The sequence below is a fragment of the Neovison vison genome, chromosome 1, assembly GCF_020171115.1.
Source record: "Neovison vison isolate M4711 chromosome 1, ASM_NN_V1, whole genome shotgun sequence".
NCBI classification, from domain to species: domain Eukaryota; kingdom Metazoa; phylum Chordata; class Mammalia; order Carnivora; family Mustelidae; genus Neogale; species Neogale vison.
Genome location: NC_058091.1, coordinates 148746372 through 148761668, shown reverse-complemented (window position 1 = coordinate 148761668; position 15297 = coordinate 148746372). Strand labels below are relative to the sequence as shown.

The following is a 15297-nucleotide window of genomic DNA, read 5'->3' as shown; positions in this document are numbered from 1 at the left end:
AACTGGATTGGGATAAATTATGTCAATTTTTTAATTTACTTAAGTGTTTATCCTTTTTAAAAATTTTATTTTTTATTATGTTATATTAGTCACCATATAGTATGTCATTAGTTTTTGATGCAGTGCTCCATGATTCATTGTTCATTATCATCCAGCACTTAATGATCACATCATTCATTCAAGTAGTTAATGATAAAATACAATGGTCCTACTTTAATATGAGAGATCCACCCTACACCTGTCAACTATTTTTTTTTAAGATTTCTTTTTTTTTTTTTTAAAGATTTCTTTTAAAATTGCTAAATGCTTGCTCCTGACAGGAAACATGTGCTAACAGAGGATGGAACAGAAGAATGGCAGTTCTTTCACGGGGTTTATCCTGCTGGGGTTCTCTGACCGACCTCAACTGGAGCTAGTCCTCTTTGTGGTTCTCCTGATCTTCTACCTGTTCACTGTGCTGGGAAACACCACCATCATTGCCTTGGCCCAACTGGACCCAAATCTTCAGACTCCCATGTACTTTTTCCTCTCCAACTTAAGCTTTCTGGACCTGTGTTACACGACCAGCACTGTCCCACAGCTCCTGGTTCATCTCAGGACGGCAGACAAGTCCATCTCATTTGGTGGCTGTGTAGTTCAGCTGTTTGTTGCTCTAGGGCTGGGATGCACGGAATGCCTTCTGTTAGGGGTCATGGCATTTGACCGCTATGCAGCCATCTGCAAGCCCCTGCAGTACACCGTGATCATGCACCCCCGTCTCTGTGCCCTCATGGCTTCTGCGTCATGGTTCATTGGTTTTGGCAACTCCTCATTGCAGACAGTGCTCCTCTTCCTTTTATCACCTTGTGGGAGAAATAAAATAGACCACTTCTTTTGTGAGGTCCCCGCACTGCTCAAGCTTGCCTGTGTAGACACCACTATGTATGAGTCTGAGGTCTTCTTTGTCGGTGTGGTCATCCTCCTCATACCTGTGACATTAATCACAGTCTCCTATGGTCAGATCGTCAGGGCGGTCTTAAGAATAAAGTCATCTGCAGGGCAGAGGAAAGCATTTGGCACATGTGGGTCCCACATCACAGTGGTCTCCCTGTTCTATGGCACGGCCATCTATGCTTACCTCCAGCCCAGCAACAACTACTCCCAGGATCAGGTCAAGTTTGTTTCTCTGTTCTACACCATCGTCACGCCCATGGTCAACCCCGTCATATATACACTGAGGAACAAGGATGTGACGGGAGCAATGAAGAAGGTACTTTGCAGGGGCCAGGATTCCAGATGACTGGGCAGGGAAGACCCTTTGATGGAGGACTTTGACTGCCAGGGTATTTAAGATGACTATGACCTTCTTGTGTCATCCAAAATTTCCTCTGGCAACTCTCAAGGGAATTTCCTTACTTGATTCTTTTATACAAGTGAGTGCTCAAAATCTAAGCTCATAGATTCATGCAACCTCCAGAGATATGACCTAGTGTTCTAGAGCATCTGCATCATACTATTATTTTAAAAAGCACCACAGGTTTTTCTTATTCCCCACCCCCATTTAGGAATGCTAGTTTATTTCTACTTAGAAGAAGATATTCAGGAACATACATAGGAAATTAAGAATATGAACCACTAACACCCTGTAAGAAATATTAACATTTTAGCATTTTCTAGCAATTTGTTGGAGGTATATCACTTTTTCTTGCATTGTGATCATGGTTCTATTATGAGGTCCATTGGTTTGACTGTATCTCAGCTTTTTCACAGAAGTAGGTGGGCATCTGTGAGAAAAAGAAATCCTCAGCTCTAAGAAAATCCTGCTAACATCAATCCTGATAAAGTATATTTAAATCTTCTCTTCATCCCATTTAATAATTTCTTTGATCCAGGCATCACTGGTCAATGCTTTTGTATCTCAAACCTGCCAAAAACCCCATACAGTTTGAATGCAGGGACATATTCTAAAAATCTGGGAAATGACCTCTTACTCCCAGGAAATCCCATGTTCTCTGGAGCTTACCAGATTCAATAGGAGGAAATGTAAAAAAGAAATAAAATATATATTAATCATTAAACATGTCCATGTGTCTAAGCTTTACAAATAGCCATCTGAGTTTGAACTACTGTCATATGTTTCTGAATTAGGAGTCACAAAACAGTTGAATCTGACATTGTAAGCCCTTAGATCTTAACTCAAACTCAGTTTGCACATAAATGTGTTTGCGGTATAGGTCTGGTTTTTTTAGTATTGTCACAAACAGGGTATTTTACCATGGAGGTTGGAGCCAACAATGCTGTCTTCATAGAAATGTTTCTGATTTTTGATAGTTTTTTCCAACATGAAGCCCAGTGCAGGTAGATGTATTTGTGTCTTGGGCTGGGCACATACGCATAATAACTCTACTGTTCCCTATCCTGACAGCTGATGGGCCTCCCCAGGGCCTTGGACCCTGAGCTGGCCATGCTCATGCCAAGTGATCTTGCTGCAGGGACAGCATGTGGAGGCTGGAAATGACAGCCAGGGGAGGTTATGCACACGGTCAGGTTCTCTCTGTATCACTACGAGCATCACAGTATTCTTACTTGAAATCAACACCTGGGATGTATCTTGTCACCATAGTGATGCTTCCTGTATGCCAGTAGGAAAACAGTTCTGTCCACTGTTTATCCCGATGGTGACAAATTTCCCACTCTCCATTATGTTTCAACCACATCCTGACAGTTTTAACCAAATGGTCACATCAAAGTCCCTCAAATGAATCATCTTTGGTGCAAAACCCCTCAAGGTCTCATGATGTTACAGAGCCTATTGTGTGGGTGAACAACTCCTTCTCTGCTCTTAAGGATACACAGAACCTGGGGCAAAATATTTATTTCCTTTAAGTGAATGTGTGAGTGGCATTTGGATGTTTACAACTCATAGAAATAAGTTATAGAGAACAAAGGTCTCTGGGATCCATGCCAAAATAAAAAAGAAATCAGTTAAGAGACCAAACACAAGTTCAGGATTGTTCTGTGACATTTTTGTAATGTTCTGAATCTGCTCCCCATGGTGTCCATGCCTTGTCTGTGACTGACTCCAGGGTTGTGTAAATTGTCACCAATATTATTTTGGACCGTTTCCTTCTGCGTGTTCACCAGTAAGTGTGGCAGGGCTGTGCACTTGTACCCAAGGCTTGGCTAAATCATTTATTCCATCTGTTTTTAGCCCCTGGAGGTCAGGATGATCATGATGTTCTAGAGCAAGTCATGGGTTCTTCCAGCTCTTCTGCTTTCTGAGGAACACAGGGCACACACATCATCGGCTCAGGTAGTGATGGCAGAGACCCAGAATGTCAGTCAGACTCACATGAAACACAATTTTTAACAACAGGTGATTTATTACCAGTTAGCGAAGGATAACTATAAAATAGCAGGAGTGCATGCAGGAGGCGCCAGAAGTTAACCGACTGATCCATACAAATGCCCCACACTTGCTCCTTTTAAAAATTTAATTCTATTGGTTTACACTGTTGGTGGATTTATTTTAACTGTTTTGAACTGATTGAAATCTATGAGATCTTTAGGAAATGTAAGTTCTTCTGATTAGGAGCCATTTCTGAGAAAAATTAACCTCTTTTGAGAGTGAAGTTGTTCAGTTGTTGACCTGTGTCTTTCGTCTCAGTGAAGCATCCTGGACATTTCTAATGACGGGTTATTTGGGACCCTCATGATCCATGGGATGTCATGATCAGTTGTCAAAGCCTTTCGCAGGAACTCCCCACCCCCCAACTGCTGACTCTGGTAGCAGATCATAAACAGCACTTTCTGTGTATTTTTAAGTCCCTATTTCAGGCATTTGGAGAAAGTGAAACATTTTTACAAGACTGTTTTGGGAAAGCTTCTTTATTTATTTATGGAAATGAGAACACTGTTTTCTGTATTTAAAGGAAGAATCTTGGCTACAATGTGTTGTTTGTTAGCATGAAACCATCCTCTTCCTTGATTCATTGCCTTTTTGGGAAAAACCATCCTATATTTCCCAAAGGATGTTTCTCCTCAAATTCCACCATAACATTTTACATTGTGGCTTGCATTTAGATTGAAGTAACATACAAATTTATATATTATTACACACACACACAGATATGTACATGCACAAACACAGACTCCACCTGCAATCTCTTGTAAGTCAAACTCTTTTGTGAAGATAAATAGTATGACAAATTGTATTTCCTTTAGCTTGCACTACTTTGAAGTGACAGGATTACAAATGTTATATTTCCAAAGTGTTCTGAAATGTGTACAAATATACCCAAATATGTGTGGTAACAGCTTATTCCTGCAGGTCACATTCCAAAGAAGGTGGTGGGGACATCTGCTGTTGATAAAATCTACACAAGTAAAGAGCTGAATAGAACAAACCATACTCTTTTTGTTGTCATAAAAGATACACATAAGTTAAAAGTTTAGAAATGCCATTCTTTCATTCTCCGGTTTTAAATTTGCATCAGAAATGTCGGGCTATGTTTGTACATGGGTAACTCTAGAAATGTCTCATTTAGTAAATTTGTAGAGAGATTTTTTTTAAAGTTACTCTTATTTATTAAGATTTTATTTATTTATTTGAGAGAGAGAGAGAGAGCGAGTGCATGAATGGGGGTGGGGAGCAGCAGAGGGAGAGGGAGAAGCAGACTCCCCACTGGGCAGGGAGCACAATGTGGGGCTCCAACGCTGGACCTTGAGATTATGACCTGAGCCGAAGGCCGAAGGCAAATGTTTAACTGACTGAGCCACCCAGTGACAGGGAGGGGCAGAGAGTGAGAGGGAAACTTAAGCAGAATCTGCCCTGAGCTTGGAGCCTGACTCAGGGCTTGATCTCAGTACCCTGAGAACACAACCTGAACCCAAAGCAGGAGTCTGACTCTCAAACAACTGTGCCACCCAGGAGCCCCCATAAGGAGATTTTTGTATGAAATAGCAGGAAAAATCTGACCTCAGGAGAGGAATAAGAAATGGGATGAAAAAATTGAATGAATCTCTTGTATTTATTTATTTCCCCCCCAGATATACTAAGATAGAACTGACATGTAGCATTGAGCAAATTTTAGGAGTAGAAAATGTGAATATCTACATATAACAAAACTGTTACCACTCTAGGGTTAGTTAAGGCTCCATCTCATCACGTAATTACACTTTCCTCTTTGTGGTGAGAACGATTGGGATCTACTCTCAGCCACTGTCAAGTCTGTAATACAGTCACAGTAACTCCGTGCACCACAGACCATGTGGTGCATTAGCTCCTCAGGACTCTCATGTGATAACTGGTAGTTGGTTCCCTTTGCCCAACATCTCCCACTTCTCCCTCCCTTACCCCTGGTAACCACATTTCTACTCTCTGTACCTACAGGTTGAGCTTTTCTGGATCCCACAGTTGTGTGGGATCACAGAGTGTTTGTCTTGCTCTTCTGACTTGTTCCACCTACCAGTAATGCCCTCAAGGTCCATCCATGTGGTCACAAATGGCAGGGTTTCCTTCCTTCTCCTGGCTGAATAATATTGCTTCAGATACTTATGCCACATCCTCTTTCTCCGTTCATCTGTGTGAACACTTAGGTTGTCTCCACATTTGGCCATTGTGAATAGTGTTTCTGTGAATATGGGAGGGCATGCATCTCTGTGATATCCTGATTTCATTTCCTTTGGATGGGTACCTAGAAGTTGGTTGCTGCATATAATAACAGCTACATTGTTAATTTTTTGAGGAACCTCCTTACTGCTTTTCATGGAAACTGTATCAGTTTACATTCCCATCAACTGTGCAGGAGTGTTCCCTAACTTCTGTTATCCTTGGTCTTTTTTATGACAGCCATTCTAACAGGTGTGAATGATATTTGATTGTGGTTTTGGTTTGCATTTCCTGATGATTGGTGATTTGGAATACCTTTCATGTGTCTGTCGTTTGTATGTCTTCGGGAAAATATCCATTCAATACCTCTTTCCTTTTGAAAAAATTGAATTTTTTTTATGCCACTGAGTTCCATGAGTTCCTTATATATTTTGGATATTAACCCCTTATCAAGATGTGTAAGTATTTCTCCCATTCTATAGGTTGACTTTTCATTTTATTGACTGTTTCTCTAGTAGTGCAGAAAGTTTTTGGATTGATGTTTCACATTAATGCTTTGCTTTTGTTGCTGGTGCTTTTGAGGTCATATTCAGGCTCAGGGTTACAATTGGATCCCAAAGAGCCGTTCCGTTTGTAGATAGGATGATGCTAGACCAGCCTCATTTGGTAAATGTGAACATGTCCAATGTCATGAATCTTCTCTTCTGTGTTGTCTTCTAGGAGTTTTACAACTTCAGTTCTTCTATTTACATGTCAATCCACTGCAAGTTAATTTTTGAGGTGTATAATAGAGTGCTACAATTTCAATTCTCTGCATGTACTTACCCATTTTTTGTTTTCAGGAGCATTTTTTAAGAAGACTGTGTTTCCCCATGAACGTTCTTGACTCTGTTGTCAAATGTTAGTTGTCTGTATGTGCGTGGGTTTATGCCTGAGCTCTTCAGTCAGTTCCTTTGCTGTATGTGTCTTTTTCTTCTGCCAGTACCATACTGTCTTCATCACTAGAGCTTTAACATGTAGTTTGAGTCAGGATGTGTGATGCCTCCTGCTTTGTTCTTCTCAGTCGTGGTGGCTTTGGCAATTGGGAACTTTTGTAGTTCCATAGAGATTTTAGAATTTTTTTTTTCTCTGTGAAAAATGCCAATCAAATGTTGATAGGGATTTCATTGAATCTGTAATGTTTTTAAGTAGTGTGGACATTTTAGCCTTTTGAATTCTTTCAATTCATGAACATTAGATATTTTAATTCTTCCATTTCTTTCGTGAATATCTTGTAGTTCAAAGTGTACAGATGTTTTTCCTCCTTGGATTAGTTTATTCTTTAATGGTTTTTTAGTTTATATGCTGTTGTGTATGAGATTAAAAATCCTTTCACCTATTTTGTTGTTATCATATAGAAAGGCAACTCATTTCTATATGTTGAGTTTCTGTTTTATAACTTTACTAAACTTGTTGATAAGTTCTAACAGTTATTTGGTGGTGTCTAGGATTTTTCTGTATATGAGATTGTATCATTTCCAAACAAACATGATTATACTTAAAAAAATGGCTGCCATTTTATTTCTTTTTTTGCCGGATTGCCAAGGCTAGGATTTCCAGTCTATGTTCTTTTTTTTTGAAGATTTTATTTATTTATTTGACAGAAAAAGATCACAAGTAGGCAGAGAGGCAGGCAGACAGAAAGAAGGGAGAAAGAAGCTCCCTGTCGAGCAGTGAGCCTGACACAGGGCTCGATCCCAGGACCCTGGGATCATGACCTGAGCCAAGGCAGAGGCCTTAACCCACTGAGCCACCCAGGCACCCTGGTTTTTCCTTTTTTTTTAAAAAAATTATTTATTTATTTATTTATTTTTTTCCAATTTATTTATTTTCAGAAAAACAGTATTCATTATTTTTTCACCACACCCAGTGCTCCATGCAAGCCGTGCCCTCTATAATACCCACCACCTGGTACCCCAACCTCCCACCCCCCCGCCACTTCAAACCTCTCAGATTGTTTTTCAGAGTCCATAGTCTCTCATGGTTCACCTCCCCTTCCAATTTACCCAAATTCCCTTCTCCTCTCTAACGCCCCTTGTCCTCCATGCTATTTGTTATGCTCCACAAATAAGTGAAACCATATGATAATTGACTCTCTCTGCTTGACTTATTTCACTCAGCATAATCTCTTCCAGTCCCGTCCATGTTGCTACAAAAGTTGGGGATTCATCCTTTCTGATGGAGGCATAATACTCCATAGTGTATATGGACCACATCTTCCTGATCCATTCATCTGTTGAAGGGCATCTTGGTTCTTTCCATAGTTTGGCAACTGTGGCCATTGCTGCTATAAACATTGGGGTACAGATGGCCCTTCTTTTCACGACATCTGTGTCTTTGGGGTAAATACCCAGGAGTGCAATTGCAGGGTCATAGGGAAGCTCTATTTTTAATTTCTTGAGGAATCTCCACACTGTTCTCCAAGTCTCTGTTTTTTTTTTAAAAAAAGTATTCTCTTTTATTTTTTTTTTATTAACATGCAATGTATTTGTTTCAGGTGTACAGGTCTGTGATTCATCAGTCTTGCATAATTCACAGTGCTCACTATAGCACATGCCCTCCCCAATGTCCATGTCTATAAGTCTTTCTGAATGGGTCTTTGTCTTGTTTTGGGATTATAGAACGAGCTTGGGAGTTTTCCTTCCATTTCTATTTTTTGAAACAGCTTCTGTGGAATAGGTATTATGTCTTCTCTCAATGTTTGGTAGAAATCCCCTGGGAAGACATGTGGCCCTGGACTCTTGTTTTTGGGGAGGTTTTTGATTATTGCTTCAGTATCCTTGCTGGTTATTGGTCTGTTCAGATTGTCCATTACTTCTTGTCTTGTTAGTTTATATGTTTCCAGGAATACACCCATTTCTTCCAGATTGCTTACTTTGTTGGCATATAGTTGCTGGTAATAATTTCTAATAATTGTTTCTATTTCCTTGGTATTAGTCATGATCTCTTCCTTTCATTCATAATTTTATTAATTTTATCCTTTCTCTTTTCTTTTGCTTAAGTCTGGCCAGAGGTTTATCACTAGCTTCTAGTTTTGTTGATATGTTCTACTGCTCCTCTGGGTTTTGTTTCCTGATTTCTGCTCTAATCTTTATTAATTTTCTTCTCCTGCTTGGTTTAGGGTTTAATTGGTGGTCCCCCCGCCTTGTCCTTTAGGTGTAAGGTTAGGTTGTGCATTTGGGATTTTTCTAAAATTTTGAGAGAGGCTTGGATGGCTATGTACTTACATCTAAGGACCTCCTTTGCAGTATCTCATAGGTTTTGAACCGATGTATTTTCATTTTCATAGTTTCCGTGAATTGTTTAAGTTCTTTAATTTCCTGGTTGACGCACTAATTCTTTAGCAGGGTGCTCTTTAACTTCCATATATTTATGTTCCTACCAAATTTCTTCTTGTGGTTGAGTTCAAGTTTCAAAGCATTGTGGCCTGAAAACATGCAGGAAATAATCTCAGTCTTTTGGCATTGCCTGACACCTGGTTTGTGAATCAGCATGCGATCTGTTCTGGAGAATATTCCATGTGCACTCAGGAAAAATGAGTATTCTGTTGTTTTAGGATGGAATGCTCTGTATATATCTACGACATCCATCTGGTCCAATATGTCATTCAAAACTCTTGCTTCTTTGTTGATCTTCTGCTTAGATGACCTGTCCATTACTGTGAGTAGAGTATTGATGTGTCCTATGATTAATGTAGGAGAATCAGTATGGTTCTTTATTTTGCTTATTAATTGGTTTATATAATTGACTTCTACCATGTTGGGGCCACAGATATTTACAATTGTTAGATCTTCCATTTGGGTAGACCCTTTAAGTATGATATAGTGTCCCTCTGTATCTCTTACTATAGTCTTTGGTTTAAGGTCTAATTTGTGTGATATGAGGAATGCTACCTCAGCTTTCTTTTGTGGTCGATTAGCATGGTAAATGGTTCCCCATTCCCTCACTTCCAATTGGAGGTGTGTTTAGGTTCAAAGTGAGTCTCGTGTAGACCCTTATAGATGGTTCTTGCTTTTTTGTCCAATTTGAAACCCTGTGTCTTTTTTTGGGAGTATTCAGACCATTTACATTGAGAGTAACTATTGAAAGAGATGAATTTAGTGCCATTGTATTTCCTTTAATGTCTCTGTTTCTGGAGATTGTGATGAGCACTAATGAAATCACTGAACACTACATCAAACACTAATGATATGTTGGAAACTGAGCATAATAAAAAAAACAAAAAAAAGAAAGATTGTGGGTGAGTTGGGGGAGAGGCAGAGGGAGACAGAGAGGGGAAACAGACTCCCCTCTGGGCAGGAGATGGATGCCTAAATTTGGCTCCATTCCAACACCCTAGGATCATGTCCTGAGCTCAAACTGAGTGTGAAGCGTAAGGGACTAAATCACACTGGGGCCCCACATATTTATACTTAAAGTTAAGTAACTGAATGGATTATTTTTTAAGAATTAACATATAATGTATTATCTGTTTCAGGAGTACAGGTACTGAATGGTTCTTAATTATATATGTAAATATTTTGGATAATTATGTTGAAAAGTCTTACGTGTTTTGTAAAACATGTAGGTCATCCACAAATGAGAACCAAAGGAATTATTTGTCCTCTGTGAAATAATGTGAAATAATAAAAGAGACAGATGAGGTCTCCTCTGGCATGATCCTTGATCATCATTCTCCCTGAGGACGGCCACCTCTGGACAGTTCAGTGACAGGGGCTCATTAACAGTGTGGGGCATCTGCTCCCCAGAGACGTCAGCCAGGGAGCACATTCGGTTCTCAGTGCCAGCCCAGCCACAGCTGAGTGTCACAGCACCTCTCCTGTGCTCATAAGGGACTCCCTGTCATACAGGCAGGTCACTGCTTTCGGGAAACCATAGTGGAGTTTGCAATTGTCTTCATCTCCTATCTCCTAGAGGAAAAGGGCAGATCTCTGTTCACCTAAAGATACATGAAGTTATCATGAGAAAACATCCTTCTGCTTAGGAAAAATTTATGGATAAGCCGGTGCTGGTGTAGTCAATCTTTGCATTTACTGCACACGACTGATTTTGCATGTCCAAGTGCCAATCCGTGATACCATCTTTAGGCAGTGTCTTGGAAAGGAGGTAGGGAAATAGCTTTGAACCCACAGAGAGGGTGAGCAAAGGTGAGTGGAATGGAATCAGTCTCTGTGTTGCTTTAGGAATTGGCAAGTTAATTTTCAGTTGCAATTGTTCTTGAAACAGAAGAGCTGTTGCTTTTATGTTCCGCTGCCTGAAGGAACAGCCTATGGCAATTCACCAAATATAAGAAGTAAATTTAGTTGTTCATTATAGACTCCACCAAGTCATTCTTAGACATTTCTTTCTACTGCGATACATTCATTATCCCTGCTTACGCAAATATGGGAAATACTTAAATATGCATGTATAGTGGTAGTAAAATGTGACCTTCAGTAATAGAAGAAGACAATATGCAGAAGTGTAAAAATAGTAGACCATATACCTCCATGCTCTCTTTATGGTCCTTATTGTTTGTGAAATTAGACAGTGTTTATTCTGTATGCATAAAGCTCATTGTCATTAATTATAGTTCCTAAATGGTCATTTTCTCCCTTCAGAGTTTTTAAAATATCTAAAATATGTACAGAGTTTTAAGAATGCTATATTAGGACGCCTGGGTGGCTCGGTGGGTTAAAGCCTCTGCCTTCGGCCCGGGTCATGATCCCAGGGTCCTGGGATGGAGTCCCGCATCGGGCTCTCTGCTCAGTGCAGAGCCTGCTTCTCTCTCTCTCTTTCTCTGCCTGCCTCTCTGCCTACTTGTGTTCTCTGTCAAATAAATAAATAAATAAAATCTTAAAAGAATGCTATATTGAAGATCACAACAGGGGAGTTGCATTTTGTGAATATTGTGTCAGTGCAGTTCTATTCGGACACTGGGTTCCATCCTTCTATCCTTGTGCAGGATCGTGAACGGAGTCTTGTGTGAGTGGGGCCCTGCTCAGACGCTCTTAACCTGGCTGCTGCTCCAATCCTAACTCTGTATGTTAGGAATATGGGCTGCCAGGTGCACAGCCGTTCTCTTCTTCAGAGATTTGCCCTCAGCTGAGAGGGATCTGCTTTGCCAGGGGATCTCAGAAGTGTGGGCAACTCTTAACCAGTGACAAGACTCATGGGAGAGGCAAGGCTGCCAACGCCAAGGCAAGACTAAATCTGATGCAATTCATGCTCCAGAACTGTGCTGTCCAAGACTGGAGTATGTAGTCACAGAAAGTCATTTAAATTTAAATTAATTCAAATTAAGTAGAATACAAAATTCCATTTGTAAAGTGAGGCCATTTAAATGCTCCGGTAGTGACATGTGGATAGTGGCTATTGCATTAGACAGCGAGGGCTGAGTATTTCTCTCAGCACAGATGCATACTTGTATGGGAGACTTGTGTCCGCTTTCTTACAGGGTTAGGCTCATTCCGTATTCCATTTAAGACCATGTCTTTCCTTATTCATGTTCTCTGCTCTGTTTTGCTTCCCTCATCCCCTTTATCCTAAGAGCATCTCCTGGATAAACCACGTGCAGTGGAAATCCTACTTGATCCTCTTCTCCCATGGAACCTGGTGTAAAGCACCATCCATGTTAGTGAGACCTATCATTTCAGGGGTTGTGAAAGCTGCCTTCCCCCTCACTAGCTCATCCTGCATTGCCCTTGGAGGTCTGTTCTAGTATATGTGGGGTCAGCTCATAGCTAAGGGACAGAGCTTTATTAAAGTAATAGTGATTCATTCCTACCATTGCCAGCACTATTTCAGGATTCATTCAGGAACTGGATAGGGCAGAGTTTGTATGTCAGTTATGTTGTTGACTGTTATATATTTGAAATATCTTCAATACAGACATTTTTTATGTATTGTAAGTACACAGTTTGCATACTGAGCAACTAGTTTTGTGGAACTATGTTTTTTCCACTTAAACTTTTAGGGTTGTATTTCAGTATTGAACCTTTATGGTAATTGCTCTGTTAGCTTATGTGTCCTGGTATTAAACATTTAGTCTGTTTCATCTGATGCCCATTGTCTTCATTATTATTGTAGAATTGGGTTCTTGTGTTCTCCCTCTTTTTCTCTCATCCCCATTCTTTCTAATGTATGTATATATTTAAAGTACTTTAAGTCTTAAGCTCAGACTGAAAGACCTTTTGTACCTATGACTGATGCAAGCACAAAGGCCATTATTTCATTTTTCTTATACCAAATATTAATGCAATGTTGAACTGTACTGGCATAAAATTGTAATGAGCACATCATTGATTCACATAGTTACTGATAAAATCCTATGCTCTGTCTTTAACATGAGAGATCCACCCATCCCAGTCAACTATTTTTTTTTTTTTTAAGATTTCTTTTAAACATTGCTAAATGCTTGGTCCTGACAGGAAACATGTGCTAACAGAGGATGGAACAGAAGAATGGCAGTTCTTTCACGGGGTTTATCCTGCTGGGGTTCTCTGACCGACCTCAACTGGAGCTAGTCCTCTTTGTGGTTCTCCTGATCTTCTACCTGTTCACTCTGCTGGGAAACACCACCATCATTGCCTTGTCCCACCTCGACCCACATCTGCATACTCCCATGTACTTTTTCCTCTCCAACCTAAGCTTCCTGGACCTGTGTTACACGACCAGCACTGTCCCGCAGCTCCTGGTTCATCTCAGGAGAGCAGACAAGTCTATCTCCTTTGGTGGCTGTGTGGCTCAGCTCTTCACCTCTCTAGGGTTGGGAGGAACAGAATGCGTTCTCTTAGGGGTCATGGCGTTTGACCGCTATGCAGCCATCTGCAATCCCCTGCAGTACACCGTGATCATGCACCCCCGTCTCTGTGCCCTCATGGCTTCTGCATCGTGGATTATTGGTTTTGCCAACTCCTCATTGCAAACAACGCTCATCTTCATTGTACCACTTTGTGGGAGAAATAAAATAGACCATTTCTTTTGTGAGATCCCACCACTGCTCAAGCTTGCGTGTGTTGACACCACTGTGAATGAGTCTGAGCTCTTCTTTGTCGGTGTGGTCATCCTCCTCATACCTGTGGCATTAATCATCTTCTCCTATGGTCAGATCGTCAGGGCGGTCTTAAGAATAAAGTCATCTGCAGGGCAGAGGAAAGCATTTGGCACATGTGGGTCCCACATCACAGTGGTCTCCCTGTTCTATGGCACGGCCATCTATGCTTACCTCCAGCCCAGCAACAGCTACTCCCAGGATCAGGGCAAGTTTGTTTCTCTGTTCTACACCATCGTCACCCCCATGGTTAACCCTGTCATATATACACTGAGGAACAAGGATGTGATGGGGGCAATGAAGAAGGTACTTTGTAAGGGCCATGACTCCAAATGACTGGGTGGGGATGACCCTTTGATGGAGGACTTTGACTGCCAGGGTATTTAAGATGACTATGACCTTCTTGTGTCATCCAAAATTTCCTGTGACATCTCTCAAGGGAATTTCCTTACCTGTTGCTTTAATACATTTCAGTGCTCAAAATCCAAGTTCATGGGTTCATGAAGCCTCCAGAGTTGCTCCTAGAGAGTCTGCATCATATTTCATTTTAAGAAGCTCTATAGGTTAGGTTGGAGTATTATGCCTCCATCAGAACGGATGAATACCCAACTTTTGTAGCAACATGGACGGGACTGGAGGAGATTATGCTGAGTGAGATAAGTCAGGCAGAGAGAGTCAAATATCATATGGTTTCACTTATTTGTGGAGAATAACAAATAACATGGAGGACAAGGGGAGATGGAGAGGAGAAGGGAGTTGAGGGAAATTGGAAGGGGAGGTGAACTATGAGAGACTATGGACTCTGAAAAACAACCTGAGGGTTTTGAAGGTGTGGGGGGTGGGAGGTTGGGGGAACCAGGTGGTGGGTATTAGGGAGGCAGGGATTGCATGGAGCACTGGGTGTGATGCAAAAACAATGAATACTGCTGCGGTCGTGCATTCAGGTCCTAGAGAGACGGTCTAGTCTGTCCGGGTCCCACTGACCTGGGTGGTGGAACCTAGTTCGTCCAGAACAGGAGTGGCCTGGGCCGGGTGTCGGCCGGGGGCTGAGGACCGGACGGCAAGGCCGCGGCCCTAAGAAGGGAGAGACCTGAGAAAAGCGAAGCCGAGTCACTGGGTAATTTGCCAAAATGACCAACACAAAGGGAAAGAGGAGAGGTACCCGGTACATGTTCTCTAGGCCTTTTAGAAAACGTGGAGTTGTTCCTTTGGCCACATACATGCGAATCTACAAGAAAGGTGATATTGTGGACATCAAGGGAATGGGCACTGTTCAAAAGGGAATGCCCCACAAATGTTACCATGGCAAAACTGGAAGAGTCTACAATGTTACTCAGCATGCTGTTGGTATTGTTGTAAATAAACAAGTTAAGAGCAAGATTCTTGCCAAGAGAATTAATGTCCGCATTGAGCATATTAAACATTCAAAGAGCCGAGATAGCTTCCTGAAGCGTGTAAAGGAAAATGATCAGAAAAAGAAGGAAGCCAAAGAGAAAGGTACTTGGGTTCAGCTGAAGCGTCAGCCTGCTCCACCCAGAGAAGCACATTACGTGAGAACCAATGGAAAAGAGCCCGAACTGCTGGAACCTATTCCCTATGAATTCATGGCATGATAAATAAAAAGAAAATAAAAGAC

The 15297-nt window shown here is 41.1% G+C and overlaps 3 protein-coding genes across 3 annotated transcripts; all 3 read left to right on the top strand.

Annotated features, from left to right (window-relative positions):
- Window positions 1-327: 327 nt before the first annotated feature.
- Window positions 328-1279, top strand: LOC122900400 (putative olfactory receptor 2B8). The gene has a single exon (XM_044239036.1). It carries the CDS (start codon window positions 341-343, stop codon window positions 1277-1279), a length of 939 nt encoding a protein of 312 aa, XP_044094971.1. The 5' UTR covers window positions 328-340.
- Window positions 1280-13043: 11764 nt separating this feature from the next.
- On the top strand, window positions 13044-13997 carry LOC122900392 (putative olfactory receptor 2B8). Its single transcript, XM_044239023.1, is given in 1 exon segment — window positions 13044-13997. A coding segment is annotated over 1 exon segment (954 nt).
- A 758-nt stretch (window positions 13998-14755) lies between these two features.
- LOC122900384 (60S ribosomal protein L21-like) lies at window positions 14756-15297 on the top strand. The gene has a single exon (XM_044239011.1). The coding sequence runs from the start codon at window positions 14792-14794 to the stop codon at window positions 15272-15274; it is 483 nt and encodes a 160-aa protein (XP_044094946.1). The 5' UTR covers window positions 14756-14791; the 3' UTR covers window positions 15275-15297.

Bases quoted from the DNA above. Each gene is read 5' to 3' on its own strand.
- LOC122900400 (XM_044239036.1), top strand. From the start codon at position 341: ATGGAACAGAAGAATGGCAGTTCTTTCACGGGGTTTATCCTGCTGGGG.
- LOC122900384 (XM_044239011.1), top strand. From the start codon at position 14,792: ATGACCAACACAAAGGGAAAGAGGAGAGGTACCCGGTACATGTTCTCT.